General features: G+C 42.7%; 1 protein-coding gene across 3 annotated transcripts in view; it reads left to right on the top strand.

Annotated features, from left to right (window-relative positions):
* LOC143368664 (uncharacterized) overlaps window positions 1-27,236 on the top strand; it is a 249,502-nt gene that overhangs the window by 205,938 nt on the left and 16,328 nt on the right. For all 3 annotated transcript variants that reach the window (XM_076811614.1, XM_076811613.1, XM_076811612.1), the window contains exon 6: window positions 11,653-11,874. In XM_076811614.1, coding sequence (XP_076667729.1) covers window positions 11,653-11,874 — 222 coding nt within the window. The remainder of the gene's footprint in view (window positions 1-11,652; window positions 11,875-27,236) is intronic.

Below are 27,236 nucleotides of genomic sequence, written 5' to 3'. Positions count from 1 at the left end.
TACACCTGGAGAGACCTAAAAACTGAGGTTCTTTAAGAATTTTTTATGAAAGTATTAACATTAGTGCATCCGTGATTTTTTTATTAATTATGTCACGTCATTGGCTATACTACTTCATTTCTGTATGCGAAAATATTATTCCCTCACTCCCAATTAAACAGATTTTACCTGCAAACAAAAAGCAAATTAGTTTCTTAAAATATATTAAAAAATACTGTTCTTGGCAGGGTGAATTTTTTATTTGATTCATAGTTTTCTTTATTGCGTGAAAAGGTAAGTGTTCATGTCCGAAAATTGAACGTTTCATTCAATGTGCTCCCATTTCTTTAAAAAATAACTATTTTGAGAGCCGCCTTGTCAAAAACAGCGTGTGTTAATATATTTTAATAAACTAATTTGCTTTTTCCATCCAGCTAAAATCTGTTTAATTGAGAGTGGGTGCCGCAAACCAGTGCAGTGAATATTTTGGAACCAGCCACTATAATTGTATTAGGTATACGAATAATATTTTTACATACAAAAGTGAAGTATTACAGCCAATGATGTGACATGTAATTAATACAAAAATCACGGGTGTAATAATGTTACATTTTCTTTAAAAAAAATTCTAAAGGGTTGTCAGTTTTTAACCCTCCCTACCATAGGTGTGCGTCCGCCCTTAAAGAACTTCCCATATTTCAGTTTTTCTAACACCGTACAGAAAAATTCTGCGTAAAATCTAAGAAGTTCAATTTCAATCGATTCTCTGCATTAATGGGGCTCGAATGAGACATTTTCTCCCTTTCATCAATCATTCCCCACAGACCGGACCCTCTCGCGACTCTTCATTCGTCTTCGTTGTCCCTGGAATAGCTGCATCCGCCCCCCCCCCACTCGCCCCCTCCATATTACACAAATTTACTTTTCAGAAAAGCGTCGATCGGCCGTGCGCGACAAAACTTTCCCACCTAAACTGTAATTAATGGCCGCGGTCGGTTTTAAAGTTGCAGCCTCTCGCTCGCTCCTATGCGTCGCCTCGGCATCTCCATTAATCAATTTCCCAGGGCGACAAGTTTACCTTATTCCAGCGTGTAACTCTCCGCTTTATTTACCTTGCTCCAGCCGCCGCCGCGCTCAATTCTACCGCCCTCTTGTTTTTCCACGTAAATCCTCGACGGGAACGTTAATTTATTCCCCCGCGAAGTTGCTGCGACGGTTATTGAGAAAGCTTCGGCCCCCTTTGTTTCCCACCCGCAATGGAACTAACCGAGCGAAATTCGATTCGAAACGGTCGAATGGACAGGGAAGTTGTGTTCGCCTAATATTTGTATCGCTCAATTCTGACGGAACACGATATTCAAGCGTGACCAAGGTTCTTCGGGGAACCATGGACTTTCATCTCCCCTCGGCTACTTTTGCCCTCGAGTTGATACATTTATTGCTTCGGTGTGTCTCGTAGGCACCTGATTTAAAATATCTGTGAAAAGTTTGCTTCCGCAGCTTTTATTACGGGATAGGTACTTTGCAATACTGACGCGTGTTTGGAAGCTATAGAGTGATTCGCGTTGTGTAATGTCTAAATAACAAGCCAAAGGAATCGATAAATCGTCTCTACTTCTGCAATTGACGTACTCTCTAAGAAATTTTCCTCCTTCTAATTAAGGGCTAAATATCAGTATCTTCATCTCGCGTCTGTGTACTAAAATGCATCGTAGTTAACGTTTTATCCATCCCCTCTGTGCGCTATCCTAGAAATCCAACAAAGCATCAGGCTAGTAATGACGCATCCAATTCCGTTGCTTTCAGTCAACGTAGTTCATCCCGAGGGGCAGCGCGGTTATCTATTCGTGTTTGTAAAAGATCTGACTACTCGTATGCGAGTTAGCGCCCACAGGTTTCCCGCCCGTACATCCCTTACTGCGTCCCCAGGCAAAAGTTACAAAGCGAACCGGGGACAGGTCATTGTTTCGTGGTCGATGCACGCTGCAGTAAAACGATTTTGGATTTTACGCGATGAATGCGGCTGATCGAATGCCCCGCGGCAAAAATCTACCGGAAACACTCGCGGCGGAAGGTCCTGACCGTCGTGTCGGATGTGTCCTCCCCCCTGGGATTCGTGGACATTTTTCGTTGCCGTGTGCCGGGCTTGTCGCTCTACACTCTCCTCCTTTCTCGTCTCAGTCCCTTCTGTACCATTCCGAATGACATAATGTTTTCCTGCCAACTCCCACCACGCCAGAGTTTGGTGGAAATATGAAATCCAAGAACTGGCCCCTTTATATCGTAATTTAAACGACTGTTCTACTTAGAAACAATGCTGTCATTGGCGTAATAGAGGCTGGGGGGTGATGATCTTGCATGGAGAAATGAATTGAAAAGTGTAGGATCATTGCTTCGGTATAGGCCATTTAAACTTAGTTAAATTGTGTTAATAAATACTATAGGTTTTATTATAAATACGTGTACTGCGGTAGTAGAAATATTTATTGCATCACTCGAATAAACACTTTATCTCTTGTACCTCTCTCCCTCTCTTATGAGCAGTAGTAGCAAAGTATTGTTGCAAAAATGTGTAGCCCACATCTTGGCAAAAATAAGTTGTGCAAGAATCATTTTATCAATCGTATTGCTATGAAAATTCTGCGTACTGCGTACGTTTCAGACTAATGCGGTAAATATTCCCAGCACTGCATAATATGTACGTGGAACTCAGTTGTTGGTGAATTATGCGTCATATTGAATTGGTTTCGTGAATGTGGGTTCGCTCGCGACTATTTTACGCCAGGTCTGTGTAATGTTGTCGCAAGACATTCCAGTTTGGGAGCCTGCGTTGGCTGGTCCGCGAGAAAATTAATTGGGGAAAGCATCAGGAATTCCTGTGATGTCACGGATAAACGCTGCAGATGCTTCGTGATCTTCAATGACGATGAGAAACGGTCGGTATGCAGATTCGGCGATCCCAAATTGTTCCGTGCTTGGCTTGGTGACGTTTCGTGAAATTAGGAACGTATGCACGGCAACGGGCGAGAGGCCGGTTGGCCTGCATCGGCAATGCAACGCGCGCGGACGTTGTTGCATCCCGGTTGCAGCTCTTTCAGCGTCAACGCGGCGTACCGCCTTTTCCAGGTATTATTCCCGTGGAAATTATTTCGCACGCCGGCTCGGAGCTGGCCACAGCGTGAACCTGAAGTCATAGAACCGCAACTTTAAAAGTTCAGTTTGTCGCTCGAAAGCGGCTCGTCATTTGCAGCCGAATATTAAATTAATCGAAAACATTGGGGATGCGTTGACTAATTTTTATTTTCCTGTCTATGAAGATTGATTGTATAACCCTTTCTTTGTCTTTCCGTGTTTTTAAACAAATTTATTCATTTGGCAAACCCCTAATATTGCTTTCAATTTGCACGTGAATTTATTATGGAATTTCGAGAAAGACAAATAGTATGTGTTTCGAATTGTAGTCGCTTACCTTTCGAATTTTCTATTCGTAATTTGTAAAAACTGCAATTTCGATCTTTTTGAATAACATTATGCAACAAGTAGCACCGTGGAACTGGAAGTTCTAATATTATTCTCAAAGTATTACTTCGGGACTCACATTTCTATTCCTCTTTCAATTTAACCGACCTTCTAACATGAATTCATGCATTTCATTTGCATATCACGTCTCATTCGCTCCCCCGACTCCATCTAAGTCACGACTGCCATCGATCATTCATCACGACACAGGCCCCAGAAACTTGAGCCAAACGAACGACGAAGAACACTGGAATATTCAGAGAACAGCAGTGGAATAAAGAGAGAGCAAAGAACGTGTCGTATAATCTGCTTTGCCAAGCATTACATTGACAACGAGCTTATCAACGACAGCCACGAGAAAACTCGGAATTCCGAGGGCCAAACGAGCGTCCAGGGAACGTCCAGGGAACTTCGATTCGTTGGAGGAGGTCTTCACGGACGGAAATTGAGCTTCCACGAACGGAATCGACCCTTGGCGAATTACACGGATCTTATTAACGCGAAAGCAGCGATACTCTGGCGCCGAGGGTCCCGCAGAATTTAGAGGAACACCTTTGGCCTGCCATGGCCCGCGACGATATCTCTCGCTGATGGGACTTTGGGGAACAATAATTGCCCCCTTGGATCCGCCTCGCCTTCCCCAGCACGCTGCTTGGAGCCACTGAAGGCTTTACTGCCACGCAACCAGCCTCCCGATTCAGCGAAACGTTGCAATGATGTTGATCCACGTCTAGATCCGTCACTATCGAGCCCCTCTGAGATTCAGGGACTGTTTCGATCGTTGGTTCAAGTAGACGGCTATTATCGCCCTACGCCAACTGCAGATGGGGGCTCTGTGGCCATCCTCTTTGCTTGGAAGCTTGGGTGTCTGCGGTATACTTCAATCGATGGGCTTTAATAGAAACAGCAGGATTAATGGTGCGATGTACTACGGAGCGATATCATTTACCATAGTGTCTGTTAAATTTAATAGTGACACTTAGGCGCAGGGTAAAACGACGTGCAGGGTGCAACCGAGAGGGGGTTTCATAATTTAGAATCGTAGCAATAAATAATTATCGTTCTGAGATTAACAAGAACTGACTAGGGATTGCTAAATTCTGTGCTGCGGTAGTACAGCAATACTTATGGTACAAACATTTAACTTTTGTTTTAGATCTTTAATTCCATAGAATTTTACAGATAAAAGAGTTGAATTCTAGGATTTGACTACGTTCAGTCGGCAGTAATATTCAATTTTCCACAATATTTCGCCAGTTGGACTGAAGAAACAGGATTTTTATTTAAATTTCGGTTTATAAATAGAGGTTTCGTGGCCTCACAGTTCCTAAATTAATCTGAAATCCCTGAACAGTAGTTTCTTAATGTCTCCGATTCAAGGGGCTGCCACTTGAATCTGATGCTTCTCCCGCGTCGTTGTTAGTGCACCAACGTACGTATTCAATCTTTACCAGCGAATCGCATTGACGTCCAGCGCATGGATGATGTTTAATGCATCTTGGTCGCAGGCTGCGGTGCCAGAGGAGCTCCAGAACCTGTTAACACCACGATTTCAAGAGGTTTCCACGGCACAGATCGAAGAGGCGAAAGCCGCACGTGCTGGATATAAATTGCACGTTCTCATAATTATCCTGGCCCGCGGTGGCCGTACACTTTACCCCAAAACCCTGCCAGACAACGGGGCGCCAGGGGTTATTACTGTAGCCTGTGTGTTAAGCTAATGGCAAATACGATACGCGTTTGATAAGCTTCATCGCGTTTGATGGTTTCAGCGAAAGTCTAGCGAATTTCGTTCTCATTAATTGTTAGTAGAATTCCTCCGTATTAAAACCTGGAAGTTATGCTTCACACCGTATTCTTAGAATGATTAACCAAATTTCCTATACGTACAATTTACTTAGAATAATAATAATAATGTCTTTATTACATCACCAATTACAAATAATAATTAAGTGATGAATGGACAAGGTTCGGCATTATTGATGTTTAAAAAAAAACCTGTATATTACTAAAAGGTGGTAAGACGAATTTAGGACAATGGGACAGGAAGTATGAGAAAGTTATGGAAAATAACGCAGAGCAATTTTTGAACGGCTGCCATTCTCATCTGAAGAACCCAATCGTTATGAAAAAGTCATGTGTCAATTTCAAGGCCTCTAGAATGTATTCCAATAGTTTTATTTATTGAAATTTTATCACAATCTATGTAAAAAAAATTCTAGATTACCACATGTCGAGAAAAAACGAAAAATCTTCAAAAAATTGTAACCTTTACAAGTTTCAATATCAGAAGCTAAAAATCTACAGAGTTGTTGTTCAGATACAATATTTTGAGGAAAAAAATAGTTTGTAAGTCGGCTTTGGAAAAAAGGTACTTATTTTGTGTATAGAATGTAGGCTATTTCAGTAATTGAAAAAACAGATATTCCACGAATATCCACGATATTCTACATAGATATTGGAAAGGGTACAAAGTGCCAAAATCAGCTTATTGGTGGCTCACACCCGGCGTGTCAACGAAGGGTTTAATTTATGTGAGTAAATCTTCGAGTCATTGCCTGTTCAATATTAACATTTTAATGTTGACGACTTTTAGAAAAATATAATACTGTACTTATCCCATATTCAAGGTAGAAAACTGAAATTCCAAATGAAAAAAAGGATGCACGCAGGACCAAAGAGAAATTCAGATCTATAACACAGTAGTTTAATTGAATTGCGATCTTACATCGATTCTGACATTATGAAGTTTCGGCTATTACTTTATTTCGATCCCGGCGTTTATAAATTTTACCATACCCGTATACTTACACATTGAATTGCCTCAGTTTTTCCCACGATCGACGGCGCAAACCGTTTGGTGGAAACCAATCGTTCATCCATGTTTTTCCGTTCTACTTGTCGCGCAGCGTTCCCGTTAACTGCGACACGGTGCTCCCGATATCGTATTCAATTACGTAGCAGGCTGGGCTATTGAACGTGCCGAGGATTAAAATGCGGAATTGCGATAACAACAATAGGGGCGCGATGGAGTCACTTGGCCGAGTGCATATTTGATAACCCCGTCCCCAGCTAATGGCAACGAGGACCATTATTTGGAAATCGCACGGAACATTCGACATTCCGTTGCTCGGCCAGTTGGCCCTGCGAAACAGTAGTTTAATTAATGAGAGAATCGTAGCGAACGACGAAACACTTTTCCACGCCCCATTTCCTCGTCGAACCGAGGCATCCCCACTGCCCCGTCGGCGACAGCAGGAACCATCAGTTCGCGAGGGTAGTTCGAGCACGAATTAAAACTCCGCGCGCGCCACGGCACGGAGTCCCGTTTGTTTTTAGTTTATAAATTCGAAGGAAGAAGTCCCAGCGCGCACTTCAACTCAGCCGGAATGTATGCTTTCGTGAAGAGCACTTCAAATACGTGAATAACTCGTAAATGCGCTAGCGCTGTTCGGGGAACAGAAACGCGGAGGGTTAATGAGTCCCCATTTACTTTTCAAAGCATCTCGAAGCCGTTGAAGTGGGTTCTTCTGCGATCCGCACGGTCCGCGCAGCACTTTGGTAGCCTGTCTACACGGCTAATTATCAAAGAACAAAGTTTGTTCGGCTAACTTACGCTTTGCCGTTACATTATGCTTCGCGGGTGCAATAGCGGCGCGCCTCTGCCGGAACGAGCCAGCGAAAGAGAGTTAATTTGTTCACGAAAATGCCTGACTCACTGCTTGCTTCTTGTTTTGACCGTGAATTTACCTCTCGCGTAAGTACGTAGACGAATTTCTTGTATCAATTCGCGACTACGCCTCCAACGGCAAATTAATGGCGGTGGAGAAGGTTTTAATAATAAAATAGAGGCACGTCGGCATTCGCGAGTCGGGCCGCATGCGTCGAGTCATCGCGAATGAAACATCCATACTAGCATATGTGTCCACATCAGAATATTCGTGCGCGTTCAGCCTTGCTCAACGTATACTCATTCAACTCTGGATCCGGCTTAATGTAGGTGTGACCTTTGCCTGCGGTTCGGTCTCCAAGGGGAGGGAAAAAAATCTCCCAGGACGACCGTCTATACGTTTCGTCACCTCGAAGACACTCCAGACGCCCGAGTTACAATGTTTGGGCCTAGACTATCTGGCGCCTGCCAGAGTAAACCCTTGATAATTTACGAGTCCCCTTCTCGGAGACGGAACACTTCTTATCGAAGATTGGGTGCGGATTGAAACTTGCGGGGGATAGCGTTAGCAGAGGGCCACTGGGAAGCCTCTGGCGAACCTAGACGAATTTCCGTGGGAATGTAAATTCTGCAATCTACCGAACCTCTGTTATCTGGTCACTTGCTGGTGCACCGATGATTAGATGACGATTCGTTGCTGGGCCAATGGGAGCCGCATCTCATTTCCTTTGTCGTATTTCCTTTGTCATATTATCCCCAATCGACGTCCACGAGGATTAACGCTTTTGGGTGGTAATCATTGCGCCACAGGCAATACCTTGGGCTCGTCGCGGCGTTCAATAGTGTAAAATCTGCCTGAAATCGTGGCAGAAGGTACCGTTTCTCTATTTCCTGTCTTCTTATTCGAACGAGAACAGTGTAGCAATTTCTTCGAAACTAAATAACTCTGTAGGTACTACCTATCTTAACTATTTCACTCCCTTCACGGAACTATCCGAAACTCTGGATTTCCATGCATGCCTCATATCACCTGGCACCGTGCACTCAAATTCTCCAGGTGCCCTCAGAATCCCATTCCGTCGATACGCGAGCCTCAACGTGCAGCTACGCGTAAAATGCATACTTGATTTATCGGTAATACTTTTATTACCACAAATTTTTGCCTCGAAACGAGACACCCCCGTTGAATGCGCCCCGTGATACCGCTGGATCTTCCATGGTCTCGCATTTTCTCTGTTCCATTATCCACGGGGGAGGGTTATAATGTATCCTGTTCGGTTAGAGAGCACCGTGGCCAAGCCAAAGCTACTGTAACCCATTGTGCTGCACGACACCGCAACATTGGTGTTAAATTGCAATTATTAATCGCGGTAAGTAAACTATACGAGGCTGGCTACTTCCGTCCTGTGCACGCCCCTCTTGGAAGCCCTGGAATCCGGCGGTTTCGACGCCTCGTAATTTCGCGAGCACTGTCGTTGCATTTTCCACCGATAACGCGACGCACGCCAGAACCACCTTCGATTTATTTCATTATCCCACCGGCAGACAGTGGAATCGACTTTTCTGCGATTTAAGCTGCTTAGTTGAGGATTTCTCTCTATGGAAATGGGGTGGAAAATAAATTCCTTTGGGGGTAGATAAGGAGGGTTTAGACGAAATTGTTGCGATGGTAATTGTTTGTCGAGTTTTTGGTGGCATTTGGTGGTTATAAATGTTTGGCGTATCTCGTCAATTTGAACGAACTAAAGGAAGTTGAATGTGGAACACAGAATGTAGAATCTACGTAAAATGTAGACTCTTGATTTGGAATTTTTGAACGGCTTTTGAATTTTTTAACGCAAATGAAATGCAGGAAGGAAATTTCCTGCACGTTCTTAGACGACAAAAAAATGGTGTAGCTACATTTCCATGCGACTCGTGCCATCGGTTTTACAAATTCTTCCCTGCAAAGCGTCGCGCCATCGAAATTCACTTTAGATCCTGAATTTAGATTTTATTAAAATTTCTTATCCACCCGAAGCACGGATTGATGGTACCTTTAAAAAAATATGATTTCCATAAATGCCTCTTAAAGGGGGCTATCTTACGAGTTACTTTAACTTGGGCGTGCAGCATGATGGCATAATAAAAGCTTAAACGGCTCTCGTGACGGAGATAAAAGTTATTCCTTATCCATGGAGTTCGAAATTTCGGATGTGCGTTTCGTCTTAGCCGAAAATCCTTCTTTCGTCATTCAGGTAAGTCTATTAAAATTTAATGCAAGTCCCATATTAGATTCCTCGCAGCGGAACTGCAGCCCCTTCTGAAAGATATTCATAATTCTGATGGCAAACGTAGTTTTTAAATATTATAATTTCTCAGAAACATAAAATCCCTTTGTGTGGTCTAGGAAATATATTTAACAAAGAACTTTTCCCTTTCACTGCCGAGCTCATTAGCATTTAATTAGGACGTTCAAAAAAATAAAATCCTCGAATAACATTTCCTGCTATCGCCACATTCTTCTCTAAAAAAAATTGCGGCGAACTATTCCAGAAATCGTTGGCCAGCAATTATTGAATTAAAAAAGCAAATCTGCTCAGAGTTCGCAATTTTTATTTTTAGTACGACGCTGCAAAAGTTCAATGAACATGGACGCACAATAAGTGGCTAGCAAGTTAAGACAAATTTCAAATTATATTATGAAAAATATACATTTCGCTCTGCTTTCTCCCGATTTTCATTGAATAATCCGCGTTCCCTAGAACGCGAACGCCGACCACGCGCAGCCGTGTTATTTCCCCCGAAAAATGTAAACGTTATTTGCAAAAAACACGAATACAATTTCCTGGGGGCACAAGCACGGTATTTTTAAGGGCGGCACGCGTGCTCCATGCACATTGCCGGAGCTGTTTCTTTATGCTGGGTCACGAAAGCAAATCTCGTTTGATGCAAAGTGCGTCAGAATTATCTATGCGCGTTTTTCTTGGCACGTTCCTGGGCGCTGTAATTTCGTTGATGGCCAGCGAAACCGCGTATCTAAAAGATTTCCAAAGGGCTCGCTCTTCCCTGACACAAAAATTGATTTCGAGAGTTTGCAGTGTATAGTAGCCGATGCAAATTCTGCGCAATTCTTTAATCTTTAATTTAATTCAACTACAATAGACGAGGTAGACAACCCTTTGGAATAATTAATTACAAATGAGGTAGAAAAGCGGACGCGCATTAAGAAAGAAAGACAGAGAGAAGGAGAAAAGAAAATGCATGAGTATACAATATGAGTCATTCAACGCAACCCACGTAAAAGTTTTGTACAGATTTTATCCATGTAATCAGAGAAAAAGTCAAGTTGGTCCTGGTAAGAACTAGCAATGTAAAAATATTACGATGCCTTATGCCCTTAGTGGTTAAATTGAAACTGAGTTGTATTGCAGGTTAAGTAACGTCTCTTCTGCATAATGCATTTCTCCAACGATGTTTGCCTCGAATCCTGTCGATACAATAAGATCGTCCATTTTACGTTACGACAGCAGTCGATTTATTTCCCGCCGCATAATATTCGGTATAGGCGCCGCGGCATCGATATCCTGCTTCGCGTATGCAGCTGCATTTCAAGCGAACGAGCACGTACTCGCGAAATCAGGGTGTTGCACACGCGTGGACGCGCCTCGAATCACTCTGGCATGCGAAAATTTGCGAAAAGGGGACGTGCCCATGTCCACGCGGCGATAAGCCAATCGCGACATCGAGGAAATCAAATTATATGACCGTCGAGAAGTTATTGTACGCGGAAATAAGAGGAAAGTTTCTTCACGAGTTGTTCGATCATTCTCCTTTGCTGTTATTGAAAATTGCGCAATACTTGCATTGAGACTGGAGAGCTTCTCCACCCTCAATTGCACTCCAAGCCCCTCCTCTAACTCCACGAGAACCTTATTATTAAAATTCTCAACTCAAAACGTGACAGGGTATATCGTGCACCAATTTTTCGAAGTCTCGCTTCTGTTTGCAACGTCTTCTTTCTGTCGAACTGACAGAAGCCAAATTACTGTAGCCAAATTACTATTAGCCGAACTTTACCAAGTTTACAGAATTGCACGAATGAGAACCAAATTTAATGTATTACTCAACGTTAATAATAGTGTCATCAATTTCCGAATAAAAGTATCGGCATGAGGTGTGACAAACCTAGCCCCCCGCATTCGTGAAAAATTGTATGCTACATCTCTCCCCAAAAAGGGCGAAAATGTTCACACGTTATGACTTCAGTTTTCTACTCGATTTTTTAGCAAATATCGTCTTCAAGTAAAATTCAACCAGTTTCTCTGAATCAGCATAAAATTCTGAATATATTAGGTTTATTCTAATAAAATAAATAATATCAGTTTTAATGAACAGTTTTATGTTACGTGTACCGAGAGCCCCGGATTTTCCCTATTTGTTTATAAAGTGTTCTGTATTTGGACGATACTAACCATAGCACCTACATCTTTTTCTTCTTGCAGTGCCACGAACAGTGCTAAGGGACCGTTACGAGGGCGCTCTCGAGCCAGACGAGATCAACCAGCTGCACGAGTTCGAGGAGGGCTTCGACAGGGCGGACTTCAGGGCAGAATTCAGCCCCAGTCCGAACCTCGAAGGGCCGCAACCACAGCCAAGGGACAACGTTTCACGAAATTTCCCAACGGCCAGCTCATCGCCTCCGCGCGCTCGAACGAACAACGATGGTGAGTACTATAGTGTCATATCTCGTTGCTTCCTCTTCAGGAACTTGCTCGTCGCGAGCTGACCTCGACAGGGCGCCACACGTTTTGCTTTCTAAGAGTTTCCTTATCATTCACTTGCCTCGAATTGAGAGCACATTAGTGAACGCTCTATTTTATAAACCGATTCGACTCGGTCCAGTTTCTGCAGTACAAGTAGCTTTCACGGGAACGTACGAATAAGTAGTGCTTCGGTAAATGTATAGTGATTTGTGTAACTAGTGAAATAGGAAAGTTGGGAAATGGAAGACAGTGAACGTAGTTAATAGGGGTGTTTTTCAGGCTTTCAGTTTTCCAGAAATAACTTTTATAGTATGTCGAAATAAATGTGAAGGTAAAGAGGTTTGCTGGACTGTATACTGCAAACATTTTCTGTTTAGTGCGAATTAAGTTTATTACACAGACAATTATAGCAGAAATTGTGCCTCATGCTTGAGAAATTTTTAATTTAAATTTAATATAATGAAAATAGATGTGCGTCTCATATGGCGCACCTTGTGAAGTTCTAGTTAGTACTTTCGGCAAAATATCTGGAACAAATTCATAAAGCTTAAATGTTAAAGAACCTTTCACCTCAATATCTACTCGCCAGACGACATAACACAAAATAATGCTACGAATGTTTAACTGAAACATTAATCTATAACGTTCAGAACTTCATTCCACGAATCCCAACATTTTCCGTTTACAGTTATCCATTATTACCAAGCATTGTTGTTATAACAAAATCAAATAATAGTGCATTATTCTACATTATACAATACTATTGAATAATTCTACTAATATTACCAGAAGGATTAGATTCTTTCCTCCCTAAAACAAGCACAGAAACAGGAACTCTGGCACTCTAATCTTTACTGGAGTGTAACTTGTAAGTGCATAATCAAAATAAAATGAATTATTACCAGATACCCTAGCCACAAAATTTACGAAATAAATCACAGTTGTCCAAATAAAGAGCACAAGAACTTACATAATATTTAGTCCTTGAAAAATGAACATAGTAAGTATAGTAACCTTCGCGTCACTTCAAACACGCGTACACCTCACCCGAACCTGACGCTTTCAGTTAACACTAAGAATTCACAATTCAAGACCGAGTCAAATCGACTTCATCGCGTCCATACATTACTTGAACGCAATTCGAGTGGCGCTGCCGAGGTTCACAGGCACCCGTTACTTCCCGTCGATATTCGGACTTCCTGGATCGCGGACGCATGCTGGCTACGCTTTTCCGCCTCTGCTTCCCGCTCGATCTGCACTGACACATGACGCCTGTATAGAAACGTCCAACATTAGGAGGTCAGAGTCGTTAGCAGCTGCCTCGCGCAAGCATTAATGCTCGAACGTAATTAAGGTTAATGCTACACCGCGCCGATATCATCGTGGTTTATGACTTATGCGCCCACACACACAGGCCCGTATAACTCTTACGGTTGATCCGTACGATGGTCTACGGCCAGCGGCCGCCTTCCAGTCTTGGCCAATAACACTAGCGGTTCACCTGATGCTAATAGGAAATCGATACCGTGTCGTGGATTTGTAAACCGAGGTGCACTCGGGTCCCAGAAAAGCTTCGGGAAACTGGTCGACCTTCGAGGGGACGAAGGACCACTGTGTTCTAATAATTTGTGCGCCATTGTTTGCCGGCGTCGTGCGCGGAATGCAGCATCGTAGCCACAAGGGGAGGATGACTCTTTGGGGGGGAAAAAATTGATCGCAAAGACAGGATGAGTATGTCATGCGCCAGGCTACATTCTCGAGATGGTTGATTTTGGGGGAGGATCGCCGTGTGACTCGATTTGAATGGCCCTTTTATGAATTTCTGTTGCGGCCTTGTTAGGGGAATTTAGAAGAATTATATCAGATTTTAACACTTGATTCATCGGTAATTTATCTGGCAGCTTGATGATTTAAAGGGAAGTTGATTTGAGCGGGCATTGAAGAGCTGGAAAATGAAAATAAATGGAAGGGGTTTTGTGAAGTCGAACTGGTTAGAATGTAAACTTCGTGCTCTTTTTTAGAGGATATATTGGCACGGTTATTCAATTCTCTGCAGACATCTGCAATCTGCCACCATTGAAACTCCGCAGATGCTGGGGGAACTGGGTATTTGGCAGACGTTGATCTCTATTGTCCTGGGACGGTGTAGCTTTTACTACTTCAGAAACACTGGATGTGTCATTGGTGTGCTGGTATTACTAATAGTGGTAGTGGACGGCGGAGATTTCGAGCAGAAACAGAGTCGAGCGCCAGGGCTGACCAATGCTGCACGTTACTACTGGCGCTCCTACCGCTGCCAGAGAATTCAAGTAGAAACGGTAGATCGCGCTGAAGCTCAGACAGTATCGATCATTGGAGAGCGTATAAAATGTTACTGCTTCAGTTAATGAATTTTTTTAATCACTTATGTCAGCTAGAAGCTGCATAACATTTTAATAAACATTGTTAGAATTCTCTAGTAACTCCTCTTTTATTTCACTCTCCAACTACTTTTATTACGATCACCAAATTTCTGAAGCTTCCATCGCCTCCTGCATACGGACACGAATCTCCAAAGAAGTCTGCACTTCTAACAAAAATTACACGTCCGGAGCGCGCCACTTCGGGCGACATGAAAGTTTACAAATTACGAGACGTCGCAGTGGCTTCTCGTTGGATCCGAGAAGAACCCCGTTAACTGGGAGTCGAGCATCTAATTAAACACGGTCGCGGGAACTTTCGACCGTTTCAAAACACCGACTCTCCCCCGAGGCTGCGACTTAAGTGCATCAAACCGCGGGGAAATAACTTTTCCAGTCGGTCCGCGGAACGGTGACGAGGCAGAGGGGAAAAGAAACGGATGGAAAAGCGGCGCGGTAACAGTGCATGAAAGAGAAGCGTCGAGTTTACGTGTTACTCCATCGTGCACGTTACTGCGCGCTATGGAGTTAGGAATCGTGCATCCGGTTGCACATCGTCCGCGCATCGTTTCAAGATGAATATTTCCCTCGAACGTTTGCACGCGCCGTGAAACGGACGGGGGTGTAGAATAGACGGGCAGAGATTCCTGTGCGTTGCGACGTCTATTGTTTACTTTGACGGGGGATGGACCGTGCTGGAAGAGAGTTTGCTGCGTTTCTTTTCAATTCGACAGAACGAATGCACTTGCAGGGGAGGGGGCGGTAATGCATGTTGATCTCAATGGGAGGAATGGTAATGTGCATCGTGTGGAGGGACCACCATTTTGTGAATCAATGTTTCAGCAACGTGGAGGAGCGAAAGATGAGTCCTTAGTAAAGTTTTTGAAACGCCATTTTACCAGGATTTTTTTTTAAAGTTAAGGGATGTATAAGGTGGTCTAGAAGTGTTCGTGAAAATTCAAGTATATTGTGGCCCTCGGCACAAGAACTTAGAAAGTTCTAATAAGTACCTATAAGCTAATGAATTAAATAAAAAATTATTGAAATAACTTTAAATTTAAATTAAAAATTTATTTGACGAATAAAGTTATTCTCTTTCACTCGACGAGAATTTATTCGTCAACGACGACAGATTACGAATAATTTTTTTTTAACTTTTATACGTTATTCGAAATTTTTATTTAAATAAAAATTTTGCCCATATCTACACTGAGCTCTCCACTAAATAGTTTCTCCAAAGCTAATACGCAGTTTTCACGTTCCAACACCACTATCACCCATTCTCAACACAGCAGTTGCTATCAAAGCAACGCAAATCAGAAAGTCTTACCAAAGACCATGAACTTCGTGTTCACCAGCTGCTAACAAATTCATTTGTGAATTCGCCAGGCAAGCTGGCGTAAAATCTCGCTTAACTCAATCCCAGGGCACACCCTTTCAATGAATTGTTACGTAAATTCGCCTGGCTCGCCTCGAGTGGCCTGGTGTCGTCGATGACGCTCATTTATCCAGGGATTCGCCGCATTTCATCAGAAATATTTACCGCGGGGGCTCGCGCGTAATTAATTCAGCGACAATCACGCGTCGACATACGGCCGTGCTACGATCTCCCGGGGGTGTGATAACGTGCAAATACTCGGGGGGTGGAGGATGGAGGAGGGGCGCTGACAAGATAAAACGTTCCGGTTGCGTAACTTGGTGGCAATCAAACGGCAGGCCACCGAAGGGGAACCTGGTTGTTCGCGACTACGAAAGCGATTTCCGAGCTAATTTCCTGTCTGCTGATTCCTTTAAACGCGCCTCGGCTGCGTCGCAGCCTGGCGAAAAACGAGGGGGATCCGTGGATGCAGGAGGAACGGAGGAGGGTAAAGAACTCGCGAGATATCCAGAGCAGAACTTTCATTAGAGAACTCTATTAAATAAAATGAAACAGCCGCAGTGATTCGAGTGAAGCTGTTAAATGCTCTTGGTACCCATTCGATGAAATTAATATTTGTCTGCGTTTGATTGATTGGATGATATTCTTCGGGACTTCTCTTTGAATTCTATTTTTTTTTAGATATAGAAATAAGTGGTATGGCCTTAATTTAAATTTTACACCTTTGAAGTCCGTTCGACGAATAAAGTTAATTTTTTTAATCCGTCGCGCGCTTCAGCGTCGAATATATTTTTCAACTTTACCTTTAAGTGTAACTGTAATTGTAATTGTAACTTTAACATTAACTCTAACTCTAACTCTAACTCTAACTCTAACTTTTACTTTTTTCGACGATGCTGTTAAAAATTTCTTAGATCAGAATAGGTTGTAATGGATTCTAAATTTTACCGGAAGACAGAGGTGAAGGATGTTGCATGGTATCCAAAACATTTTTAATCAACAAGTTCGACGGAAAATCGACGATCTCTGCGATAAGGCCGAGACGGGCCGAATGACGAAACTCGGATATCAAAGATTCTTCCGCGAGTCCAGGTGCTTTAATTGGAATTCTATTCAGTCGAACGCTTCCAGTCGCGACGTCCGCTTTGCTTTGAGCACTTACTCCCAGACGTTCTACGACATAAAAGAAGGGAAGAAGGAACGATTCCTTTATCCGAGAGTACTGTCTCCTTTATCGCGTTTAGCCACTTCTGTAACTCGTTCAATTTGAATATCCCGACGCGAAAAAGATTCCTTTGAGTATCGTATTAAATAACTTTGTGCTCGAAACACTTTGCATATTGCCCAGGCAACTGTGTTTCTTGTGTTATCTTTGAGGCTCGTAGCTGCTCCGTATCAATTATAGTACACTTTACTCGATGAAACTGTCATTCGTTCATTCCCACCGTCACGAAAATTTCCTCAAATTTCATGGCTTAGCATTTAATCCACCTTTAAACTAATTCGTGAAACGTAAAAGTAATCACTAGTACCAGTAGTATGAACAAGTTATTTTACACTTTAATAATTTGTGAAAGTAATCCTTTCTTTTCTGACTTTACAGTAATGTGTTATCGAAATATATCCACAGCCTTGTTATTTGAAATCACAGGTGAAAGAATAAATCTTTATCATACTAGGGGCAAGAGTTTCATTTCTGGAAGCAGTGTAATTCCTACGAGCAATTTTAATTGAAACATTTCTTTGCATAAGTAACGAGTGCTTCCTTCAGTTTTTGCTTCGGTGTCACGAGAAAGGTGGTTCAGACGAACGCGGAGAGGTAATACGGCCGGCTACAAAATTACGTAATTACATCCGCGAGGTCTCGCATATTCATGTCTCGGCTACGGTCAGTGGCTAAATGTTAATTAACTTTGGCGGTAAAATAAAAGCCCTACTCGCGGGACCGGCAGGTAAACGGTCAGGCTGAAAGGGAGCTGCGAATTACAAAGCTCGGAATTCTAAAATTCTTAAATTTCATTTACAATTCCTAAGTGAAACATTCTTACCAAGAAACGTTACTGCATCGAAAAGGTAAACACAGTCAGTTTTGTATACCTTGCGCAACTTCTCTGTCTAAATCACTTTTCACTTCAAAGTGATTAATTTCCCAAACTATATAAAATGGCGTCTATATATTCCCATGCAATCCTCGACAGAACATTCTCTAATAGATACAATAAAATTTCAGTTTCAGAATTCTGCAGTTCTGTAAACTGAAACTATGGTTCGCCAAATATCGCAATGCTCGAGCAATAATTGGACACACTAATTTTACTCCCAATCTGAAAGGCGAGCCCAATAGGGCTTAAATATTCCATTACAAACATCTCGTTAGAAAATTTCGAACTCGATAACGAATAGAAAAATTCGATAACCATGAAACTACCAAATTTGAAATTCCAAACTCCCCTAAACCATACACCGCCATAGCCACGTACGCGCCTAATAGCTCCATGCAACCGCAACAAAGAAGATCTCAGAATAATTCTAAATAAAAATCGTGCGTGTAAGTCTAGAGATGGGCAAAATATTTATTTAAATAAAATTTTGTCCATCTCTATTTAAGATAACCAGAGTTAACTTTATTCGTTGAATAAAAAAATTAACTTTATTCGTCGAATAATTTAAAGTTAAAACAACTTTTATTCGATCCGTTATTTAAATCATTTTTTATTTAGTTAATGACCAACTCTGCGCGTGACTCGTAATCATACAGTGTTTCCCCAAAGAAGGTCAGTCGACGAGTTCCTTAACCCGAGTTTCTAAAGCGCCAGCAAAGGCTGGTAACCGAAACAGGAGCGAAGCAAGGCAGCCAGGAAAGTACGTTCACGAAGTACTCGATTTACTCGAAGATAATCAACAGGGACGCTATCTGCGAGAGCTTCGAAGCGGCGTCATACCCAGGAGCCACTTAATTATAGACGAACCTAGGCTCTTCCCAGCCCTCGAAGATCGCGGACGAAAGCTCCCTAATTTTCCGTCGCCGTCTTCGAAGCGCTGTCCCGGTTTTCGGTTACGCGGCCTTAATGAGTCAGCCGCCGTGTAGAACGCACGAAACTACCGGTCCACTGTTGTCATCGTGATTAAGCTCAGGTCGCTTGAGTCAGTGGGCTCGTCTCCTATTTTTCCATCCTTCCTTCGTTTTCTTACGACTCCTCGAATTGCCCCGACAACGGCAACGAAAATGGATGGAACTCGAAACGATCATTCTTTCGCGTCTTCCCGTCGGTCTGTTCGCCATTTTTAGTGGCGGCGAAGCCACGTTGGGAAGAGACGGAGTAACGAAACACACTGTTTTCTCTTCATCTTGTTTCTTATTTGGCTTCCTTGCGTTTGATGGATGCGGTCGCAGGTGATGAAAGACTAGCTTCTGTTTTCAACTTGGTCTTGTAGCTTGTTTATCACGGTGGTTGGAATTTTGAAATTATGTTTGATAAAGGACGAGTAGATTGATCGATCCTCAATCACCATTGAATGACCTTCTTTATCTGGCCGATTGTTAGCTTAGTTTCTTTAAAGTCGGTCGTATTATACTGACGAACGCAGCTGAATTTAAATCCAAAGGAAATAATTGTTTCTTCAAGTTTTTATTTGTCTTGGTTCTATAGCCATTTAAATTATTTAGAAAGGTAATCTATATAAATTGGGATATTTGATATTTGTAATCGGGGAGGAACTTTTTGCACAGAAAAGAGTTCTTCGCTATATTCATAAAAAAAAGTTCAAATTCTGACGTAATACGAAAATCGTTAAATTTGTACATTTCGTCGCTACCGTGTGCTTTCCCAGCAATTAAGATTTCAAATTTTTGCACGTGGTCTGAATTTTTACTGAATCAAACGGGCACATCGCTTCGCTCTGGTGCATTAATTGAAGGGCTGTTGAAATGAAATTTCAATTTAACTTTAATTATAATAAAATTGCAGGTGCAACATCATATGAAATGAATTTCAACCGAACACATAGAGGCCGGAGTATAATATTTTCAGTGGAAAAAGAAATGAGAACTGCAGCATGCTGAAAGTTCGACCACTTTTACTCCCAACCTACATCTCCACTGGACCGTATTTCACTACACTAACAATTACAAATGTAGCATTTCAACCAGTCCTACCGCGACACAGCCTTCAATTTTATAACACCAAAGCTTCCAGGGAACAATGACTAGACTTACAAAACGGTAAATAAAAACATGGAAAAAGATAACATTAAGGATCAACCTATGGTGACGAAATTCACTCTTTCGACCAAATTTCTCTGCGCGATGGGCTGCCATTAATCAAGAACTGATAGTAGCTATTAGCAATAATAACTATCGAACAACTGAGGCAGCGTTCCACACGGCTTCCGCGCAGAGCGTCTCATTAACTCCGCCTCGATGTTCATTTTCTGAACTAAACCAACCGCTCGAAGCGTCTACGACAAAAGCAACACGTCAAAGCGATAGAATTTTAGCAGGTTGCTTAGTAATTAGAGTAATCACGCGCAAACACAATGTATTACGCTTCGCGCAGTCGTATATTAAGCGTCTGTCTCCAAATTCGCCAGTCCATTGTAATGTTCGCGAATTAAACGTAATCATAGTCCTCTGTTAATCTATTCCGACACGAGAGTCCTTGCTTTGCTATCTAGCACAGGTAATGCTACCAAGATAATATTGTATTCTGAGGAAACAATTGTTAGCAGGCGGATTAATGAACCGTGACGAAGACAGCCGAGATCTGCTGGATCGAAGATCCAAACTTGAGGCTTCAATTCGTGGAGACGATCGGATTGCTTGTCGTGAATCGAGGGGAATTATCTCGAAGAAGAGCTGGACGATGAATTTAACACCGTTCTGTGTTTTATGCTGCTGTTAAGGAGAGAGTAGCACGCGAAAGTTTGGGACCTGTTGGTGGCGGCGGAGAAGTTTGTGTACCTCTTGTTTGTGGTCTGCTTCCTTGCTTGGGATATCCAGGCTCCATGCACGGAGCATGCGAATAGACAATTACAAAAATAGTGTAATTATTGACGATTTCATTGGTAGTAATTGTCTTTCCAAGAAAAGTGTTTGAAACTCGCTGGGGTGCAGTAAACTCCATGTGATCAATTCGTGATTATAAGAAGATCTAACCACAAAGGGTTAAGTTATCTATTTTAATGTAGCTTCTTTACTTTAATAAATCTACCTTACCTTATATGTCGGGAGGCGGTCACAGGTTATTTGAATATTACGAAAGTGGGTCGCGACTCATAAAAAGTTGGGAAACACTGCACTAGTAAAAAAAAGCACACACCAAGCGATAAGTAATCCAGATACGCGTGAAGTCAATCAAGGCACCGGAAGTCCCCGTAGGATTAAACCAAGATTCATTGCGGAGTACATTATCGTGTCCCCGCTCCTTCCCCTGGAAATTCCAGAAAATTAATGTCGAAAGTTCGTCCCGTATTGGAAACCGGCAGCCAGGAATCCATTCATCAAAAATCGCGAAGTAGCCAGCTAGCTAGCGCGGCGGGCGGGCAGGGCGGAGGGTAGAAGGCAGACCTCTGTGTTATTAGTTCAGCGAGCAAAATTACTTTTCGTGACTCGTGTCTCTCCCCTCCTCCCCCCCCCCCGCCGCTTTTAATCCGATCAAACCTCTCTCAAAATCCAATTTCCTCCGTGCGCTAACCCCTTTAATGCCTCCCACGTCGGGAGTTCCTAAAATTCTCCGCCCGACCTTGTTAAAATATGAAAGGGGACGTCCAGCCAAGGGGGGGATTACGAATGCACCTTTAAGCCCGGAACACGTACGCACGGGCCACCCTCGACTTTTTCCTCGTGGCCCGCGTAACGAACCCCGATCACGTGTAAGCGCAATAAAACGATCGAAAAACGACGCGCTCGCTCGATATCGCTCGCATTCCTTTCCCTTTGTAGATCGGGATTAAAGTGGAATGGGTTTGGAAAGGGGGTCCGACGGAATTGAGACGCGAACTGATGAAAAGATCGCTGGACGGTACGACGGACAGGTGATGTCCCTCTGCTGGAGAATTGCCCGCTAGATTGACAGCCCGGCGAGTCTATTTGCTAGCTAAATAGGAAATTGGATAATTGAAGCCGTTGGTATTAGTGTGTCGTGGTAAAATGTTTTATAGAATTCAGCTCTCCTCCTCTGGTAGAAGTGACAGAGAGAGAAGCGAATTAATTGGACCCAAGTTTCTTGTGAAATTTATGACGACGCGGACAAAGAGGATGTAATTGACAGGAACGTGTTTCTCTCTGCAAAAATAGAAGAAGCACCGTTTAAACGCGGGATAATTGCCATGCGTGGTGAAAGGCTACGTGGGGGCACAGTGAAACGGGGGCGTGTTTCAAACGAACAATGTAAATAGATATTTACATGAAGAGACGGGCAAATAGGTCAGCGGAGGGTGGGATGGTGTACTGAAAGCTTCATTGAAGCGTACATCAAGTTCGGGTCAAAAAGAGCAACGATAAAAGGGAAACGTATAATGTGGAAAGAGGGGGAGCACGCGAGAAGGAGGAAGTAAAATGTCGGGAACGGAAACGGTGCGGTAACGGGGAAAGCAAACTAATTAAAAGAGAGGTAAAAGAAAGGGGTGGCCAGAGAGAGAGAGAGAGAGAGAGAGAGAGGGAGGGGGGATATCATAAAAACGATGAAGCAACTGGCGTAAAAGTGAACCAAAAATCGAGCCAGCAGCGCGTGAACAAAACCGACGCGGGTACGCGGCGCGTTCAGGGAGCGGCGAGCAAAAGGATCTAGGGAACGGGGGAAAAATCTAAAACCACCTACGTCGTAAAAAGAATGAAAAGCCTGCGTGAATGAAACAGGAGTTGGATGCGCTGTAAGCATGCCGTCTGTTTCGAACACTTTAAGGCTGAGTACGTAATGCAGCTGTTTTTGAGGGGCGACTCGAGGGAAAAGTTTATGGAAATTACAATAGACCTGGACCAAAGAAAATGTGTCGACCTGAATCGTTCACGCATTGCCAGGAATTCTTGGAATATTAAAGGATCACTTCGTGGAACTTAAAACAATAGATTGTCTTCTTTGCGCTATAAAATTAAAATAATTTAGAAAAGAAAAATATTGTTGCGTAATTCTGCGAAGGGCGATAGCGACACATCTGCTGAAGATCTGTGAACAAGATGTACCCCATCGGTCAAGTAAAATTTGAGATATCGTGGCAACCATTTTCTAAAACACTGTTTTGAGAAGAACGAGCTTAAAGTTTTGCAAACAGTTCTAATGAAGCTAAAGTCTACTCACAACTAATCTGCCGGGCCTGGTCCGTAGAGAACACCTTCATCATCTTCAAAGAAGTCTTACTGAACCGATTTTCCTCTCTCCGACCGCCACAGTAGAATACCCCATTAACCAGACACACCATTCGTACGCTGTACTACTTAGAATCTTCCTCCGTCCCACATACCTCCTTCCTGAACCCACAGAGTCACCGCTAATCAACCCTGAACGTAACCAGATACAATCACCTACATATCCACCCCAAAATCCATCGCCAACACTGAACGAAATCCTCAAAGAAGAAAGCCCACGGGACTCTCTCCGCCGTCGACCGAGACTCCACCAGAAATTGAAATCTTGCCCGTCCAAGAGCGAGACACCGGTGTGGCCGCCAAGAGGGTCGAAAAAAGAGAACCCACCGGAAGAGAATGGAACGTTTGCGCGGTCTCGCGGAATTGGATAATATCCTGAGAGGGATACTGTTCTCGATGCGAAGCGACGTCGACGGCAGCACCCTCGGCTCGCTGGACACAAAGCCAGCCCGTAAAGTCTCGATTTCTTTTCCTCGACTAGCCACGGTGCAATTCAAAGCGTGGATAACGAACGTGGACGCTATAGCGGCGCGTTATCGCGATTTTCTACGAGCATCCGATGGTGCGAGCGCCCCGTAGCTGGCCAGAATCCATCCACGCAGCCACCCCACTACCACGAACTGCTACGTACCACGGGCAGCAAGGGTTGGCGGTGGATGGCGGGAAGGCGGAGGAGGGTTGAACGTGGCTGCTTTTAATTAGAAGCCTGAATTATCTGCGCGGCTGGTAACAGGACGCTTAGTCGCGGGGGAGGAAACGGTCGTTAAAGCTTGCGGTCGAATGAACCATCGCCGAGGCCGATTTCGAGGATTTTGCTTTAATGCGCGCGCGGGGGGGTGGTTTGCGTGCAAAGGAGACCTTTCGTGCTGCGCCGACGGATGCGGGGGTGGCCACTGGACGCCCCTAATTGCAGCGAGCACGGGTCATGGTATTTGTCAAACAGTTGGCGGTCCGGTCGGAGTTATGGTGGCTTGCTAGTTTTCTGATCTGACTTTGCCCGAATCGGGACGGCCTCTTGCGCTGCTTTGGGGAAAAGAGTGAAGACCTCGTGTGGCGGTAGGTCGGAAGTCTGAAGAACGTTTGTTTTGGGTGGTGGGTTTAATGGTTGTGGTGGGAAATGATGTAGGAAGGTAGGGAATATTTGAGGGGTTTCCTAGGTTCTGAGGAATATGAATTTGGACGAGGAACTGTTGATGCTACGAATTTAGTGAAATGTAAGGAAGTTGAGTAGAACCTTTTTGGGGTATAGAAAGTGAAAGTGTGGGTTGCTTTTTTAAGAAAATTTATTAAATGCGAAATTCCTGGTGTATTATAAGGTAAACGTCCCCATTTCTGCTCATGTCCCCAATTTTTGCTCCTTTCGTATTTTTCTTATTATTATAAGCGTTACCTTTGCACTGTAGTTGCAACAAAATAATTCTAAGTTATTCGAACATTTACGCGAGTGTTGCACGAGGATGGGGCTAACCAAAGTGTAGCAAGGCAACGAAAAAATTTTAAAATGAGAATTTAAAACAACGGTTTCTCCAACGATCGATTATTAAATTCGCTTATCTAATTGTCTGCAAGAGATTATGCGAGAGGCTCAGCGTTTCCATCGAAAACTTTGCCAATATTTTCTTCCTGGAGAAATGAAACGACAGAGAAGCCTGGATCGAAGTTTGAGAACGATGTCTGATGGAAAAGATAGGATGGACTTTCTCGGGCTACAAGACCGTCCGCCATTATCTTTAATTAAAATGGCGATAAAATCCGTGGTAATGTAATGAGATAGGAGTAAACTGTATTAGTTTCGTGGAGTGGGAAGTCGCTGCTTACAAAATCATAGTTCCCACCAAGTAAATTTCATTTTAGTTAACAAATGTCTAGTAATTATAAAAGACCACTTGTAAACTGCTGAAATATTTTTAAGCTGTGCTGTTCACCACCACAGCAAATGAAATATAAATTTTTTGGTGCCGCAGAGGTATTTCAAAATCCGTTTCACAGAACAGTAATTATATTTCATTCTGTTTTACTCTTATAAAATTCTATGTGACAAGTTTGCTCCGCCATTTCCATAATCAGAATTTTCGTGGTCAGCTCTTTCTTTTGGAACGACAGTTACAATAGTCTAGAAATGTAAAAGAGGAAATAATCGAGGAGGAAGAGGAAATAGGTTGGATAATTTCAGAATAAGTTAGTTAAAACTTGCTGCTTGTTAAGTGGATCATTTCTATGATCGCGAGTTCAGCAGTGACGCAGTTTAACATTCTGACTTTCGGTATTTAATCTGGCTAAAATCCTGAGGGCAACATAAGCCTTAAGTATTGGCTTAACACTTGAATAATTCAATGCAAACGTGGACAGTTTTCGTAGTGCCATAAAGTTTACTTGTTTCTACATTTGGAAACACCAACGGTTTTTAAATAAAATTCTTCTTGAAATCACATTCGGGACATTGTGAAGGAATTCCGTGAAACCATATCTTAAAATTTAGTAAAAAGTAAGTCTTGCCTTAATTATAAGAAATAACCTTAGTAGAGGGGGTCGTCATTTACTTAATTCTAATTCTTTAGAACTAATGAAAAAGATTGTAAAAAATATTTGATTTAGAAACAACATTGATTCTGAATAAGTTAAGTACAATACCGCACGATATTTTATAAGACAGTGTAAATTGTGTCCCTTTTCCGTACAAAATCGAAACACGAAATACAAAACTCGTGCGTACATTTTCCACAATAATTTCACATTATTCCACCATCTGCGAGGAACAGCAGGAAAACTTTTAAACAAAATATCCAACCGAAAGTAGAAATGGATTGGCAGGTGGAAAAAAAAACATACAAAAAACAGAAAAATTGTGCCAGAAATGCATATCAAACCAGCAGAAAAATAAAGGAAAAAATATAACCCAGCATCAGTGGATTATCGTTTGAAATTTTAAAACTAAAAACCCTGCAGGCAGGCTTCCGAAACTTTTAAAAAAAGCCTCTAACAAAAACTGCCTGGAAAAACTTAACCGATACAACTAAAATGGTTTGAGTGAAATTGACAAATGGCTGGGAGAAATCGTGGGCCCAAAGGAAAGGCTTCGTGATATATAATCAATAATAATAATGATAATAATGATCCCAAAAAAAAATCTTCGAAACGGAGCGTGGTGGGAGGTCGTTAAGGGAAGTTGATAAATGAAAGAGAAAAATTTGCCAATATCAATTTATTAAGGCTGGGAGGATGGAAGGCGCCCTTTCATATCGAAATGGAGGGAAATATTCCTGGTGGTGTTCGACTGCGTGAAATCAAGCTAGATCGATGAAGAAGCAATTATCGAACAGCTGTCGCGGTGTCAATGTCTACCGTGTTGGCTGATGCAGTTGAGCGAACTTTCCAGCGCTTGGGTCCAGAATTCCTGCTACCCGTTTCCCGGCGCTCGCGATCGTCGGCGAACTTTACGACGTCGTGGGGAAATACGCTTGAATTTTCACGAAGAATGCCAGCAAACCTTCGGTCCTGCATTATATTTCGGTGTTCCAGTTATTACATTTGTCGCGTTGGATCGTTTCCGGAAGCATTAACTTCGCGAGGCCGTGTTGCTTTTATTAGTCGCGGCTCGTTAATTCGCCGTGGAATTGGAAATCCAATAGCAATCAACGGTGGACAATGCTTACGCATCTTTAATCCCCATTTTCCTCTGCTGGAAGTTTGTAACTGGAACCGCTGGCTCGATTAAATTTCGTACGAATTTGGAAGAGAATCAAAGGCTGGAGAATTTTGGGAAAATACTTTTACTGAATGGTAGCTAAAGGGAGTTTATTTCGTCCGATTTACTGTGTGTTAAATTAAGATTTTGTAGGATTTTTCCAAGTGGTTTAATTTAAATTTTTTGTGGATAAAAGTGTTTGTAAATATGAACGAATGTACTGGACGAAAATTATCATGGTTGGGGTGAATATTGCTAAAATTTCAGTGTGGTTACCTTTGTCCTGTGTTAATAGTTCCCAGCTGTAATGAAGCTACAGGCAATTAAGACTCACCTGGGTGTTCCATTGAAGATCGAACTATCGATAACCGATTTGGCGTTAGTCACGAGAGTGTACTAATACGCTGCACGTGTAATCTAATTCTGATTAGATAGTCGCCATCCACCAAATTTCCATCTATTGTTTCACTGGCTGTCCTGTCAGCAATCATCGCGTTT

The sequence above is a fragment of the Andrena cerasifolii genome, chromosome 5 (genome assembly GCF_050908995.1).
Source record: "Andrena cerasifolii isolate SP2316 chromosome 5, iyAndCera1_principal, whole genome shotgun sequence".
NCBI lineage: Eukaryota > Metazoa > Arthropoda > Insecta > Hymenoptera > Andrenidae > Andrena > Andrena cerasifolii.
The sequence above is the reverse complement of the archived record's forward strand: the minus strand, read 5'-3'. Positions and strand labels throughout refer to the sequence as shown.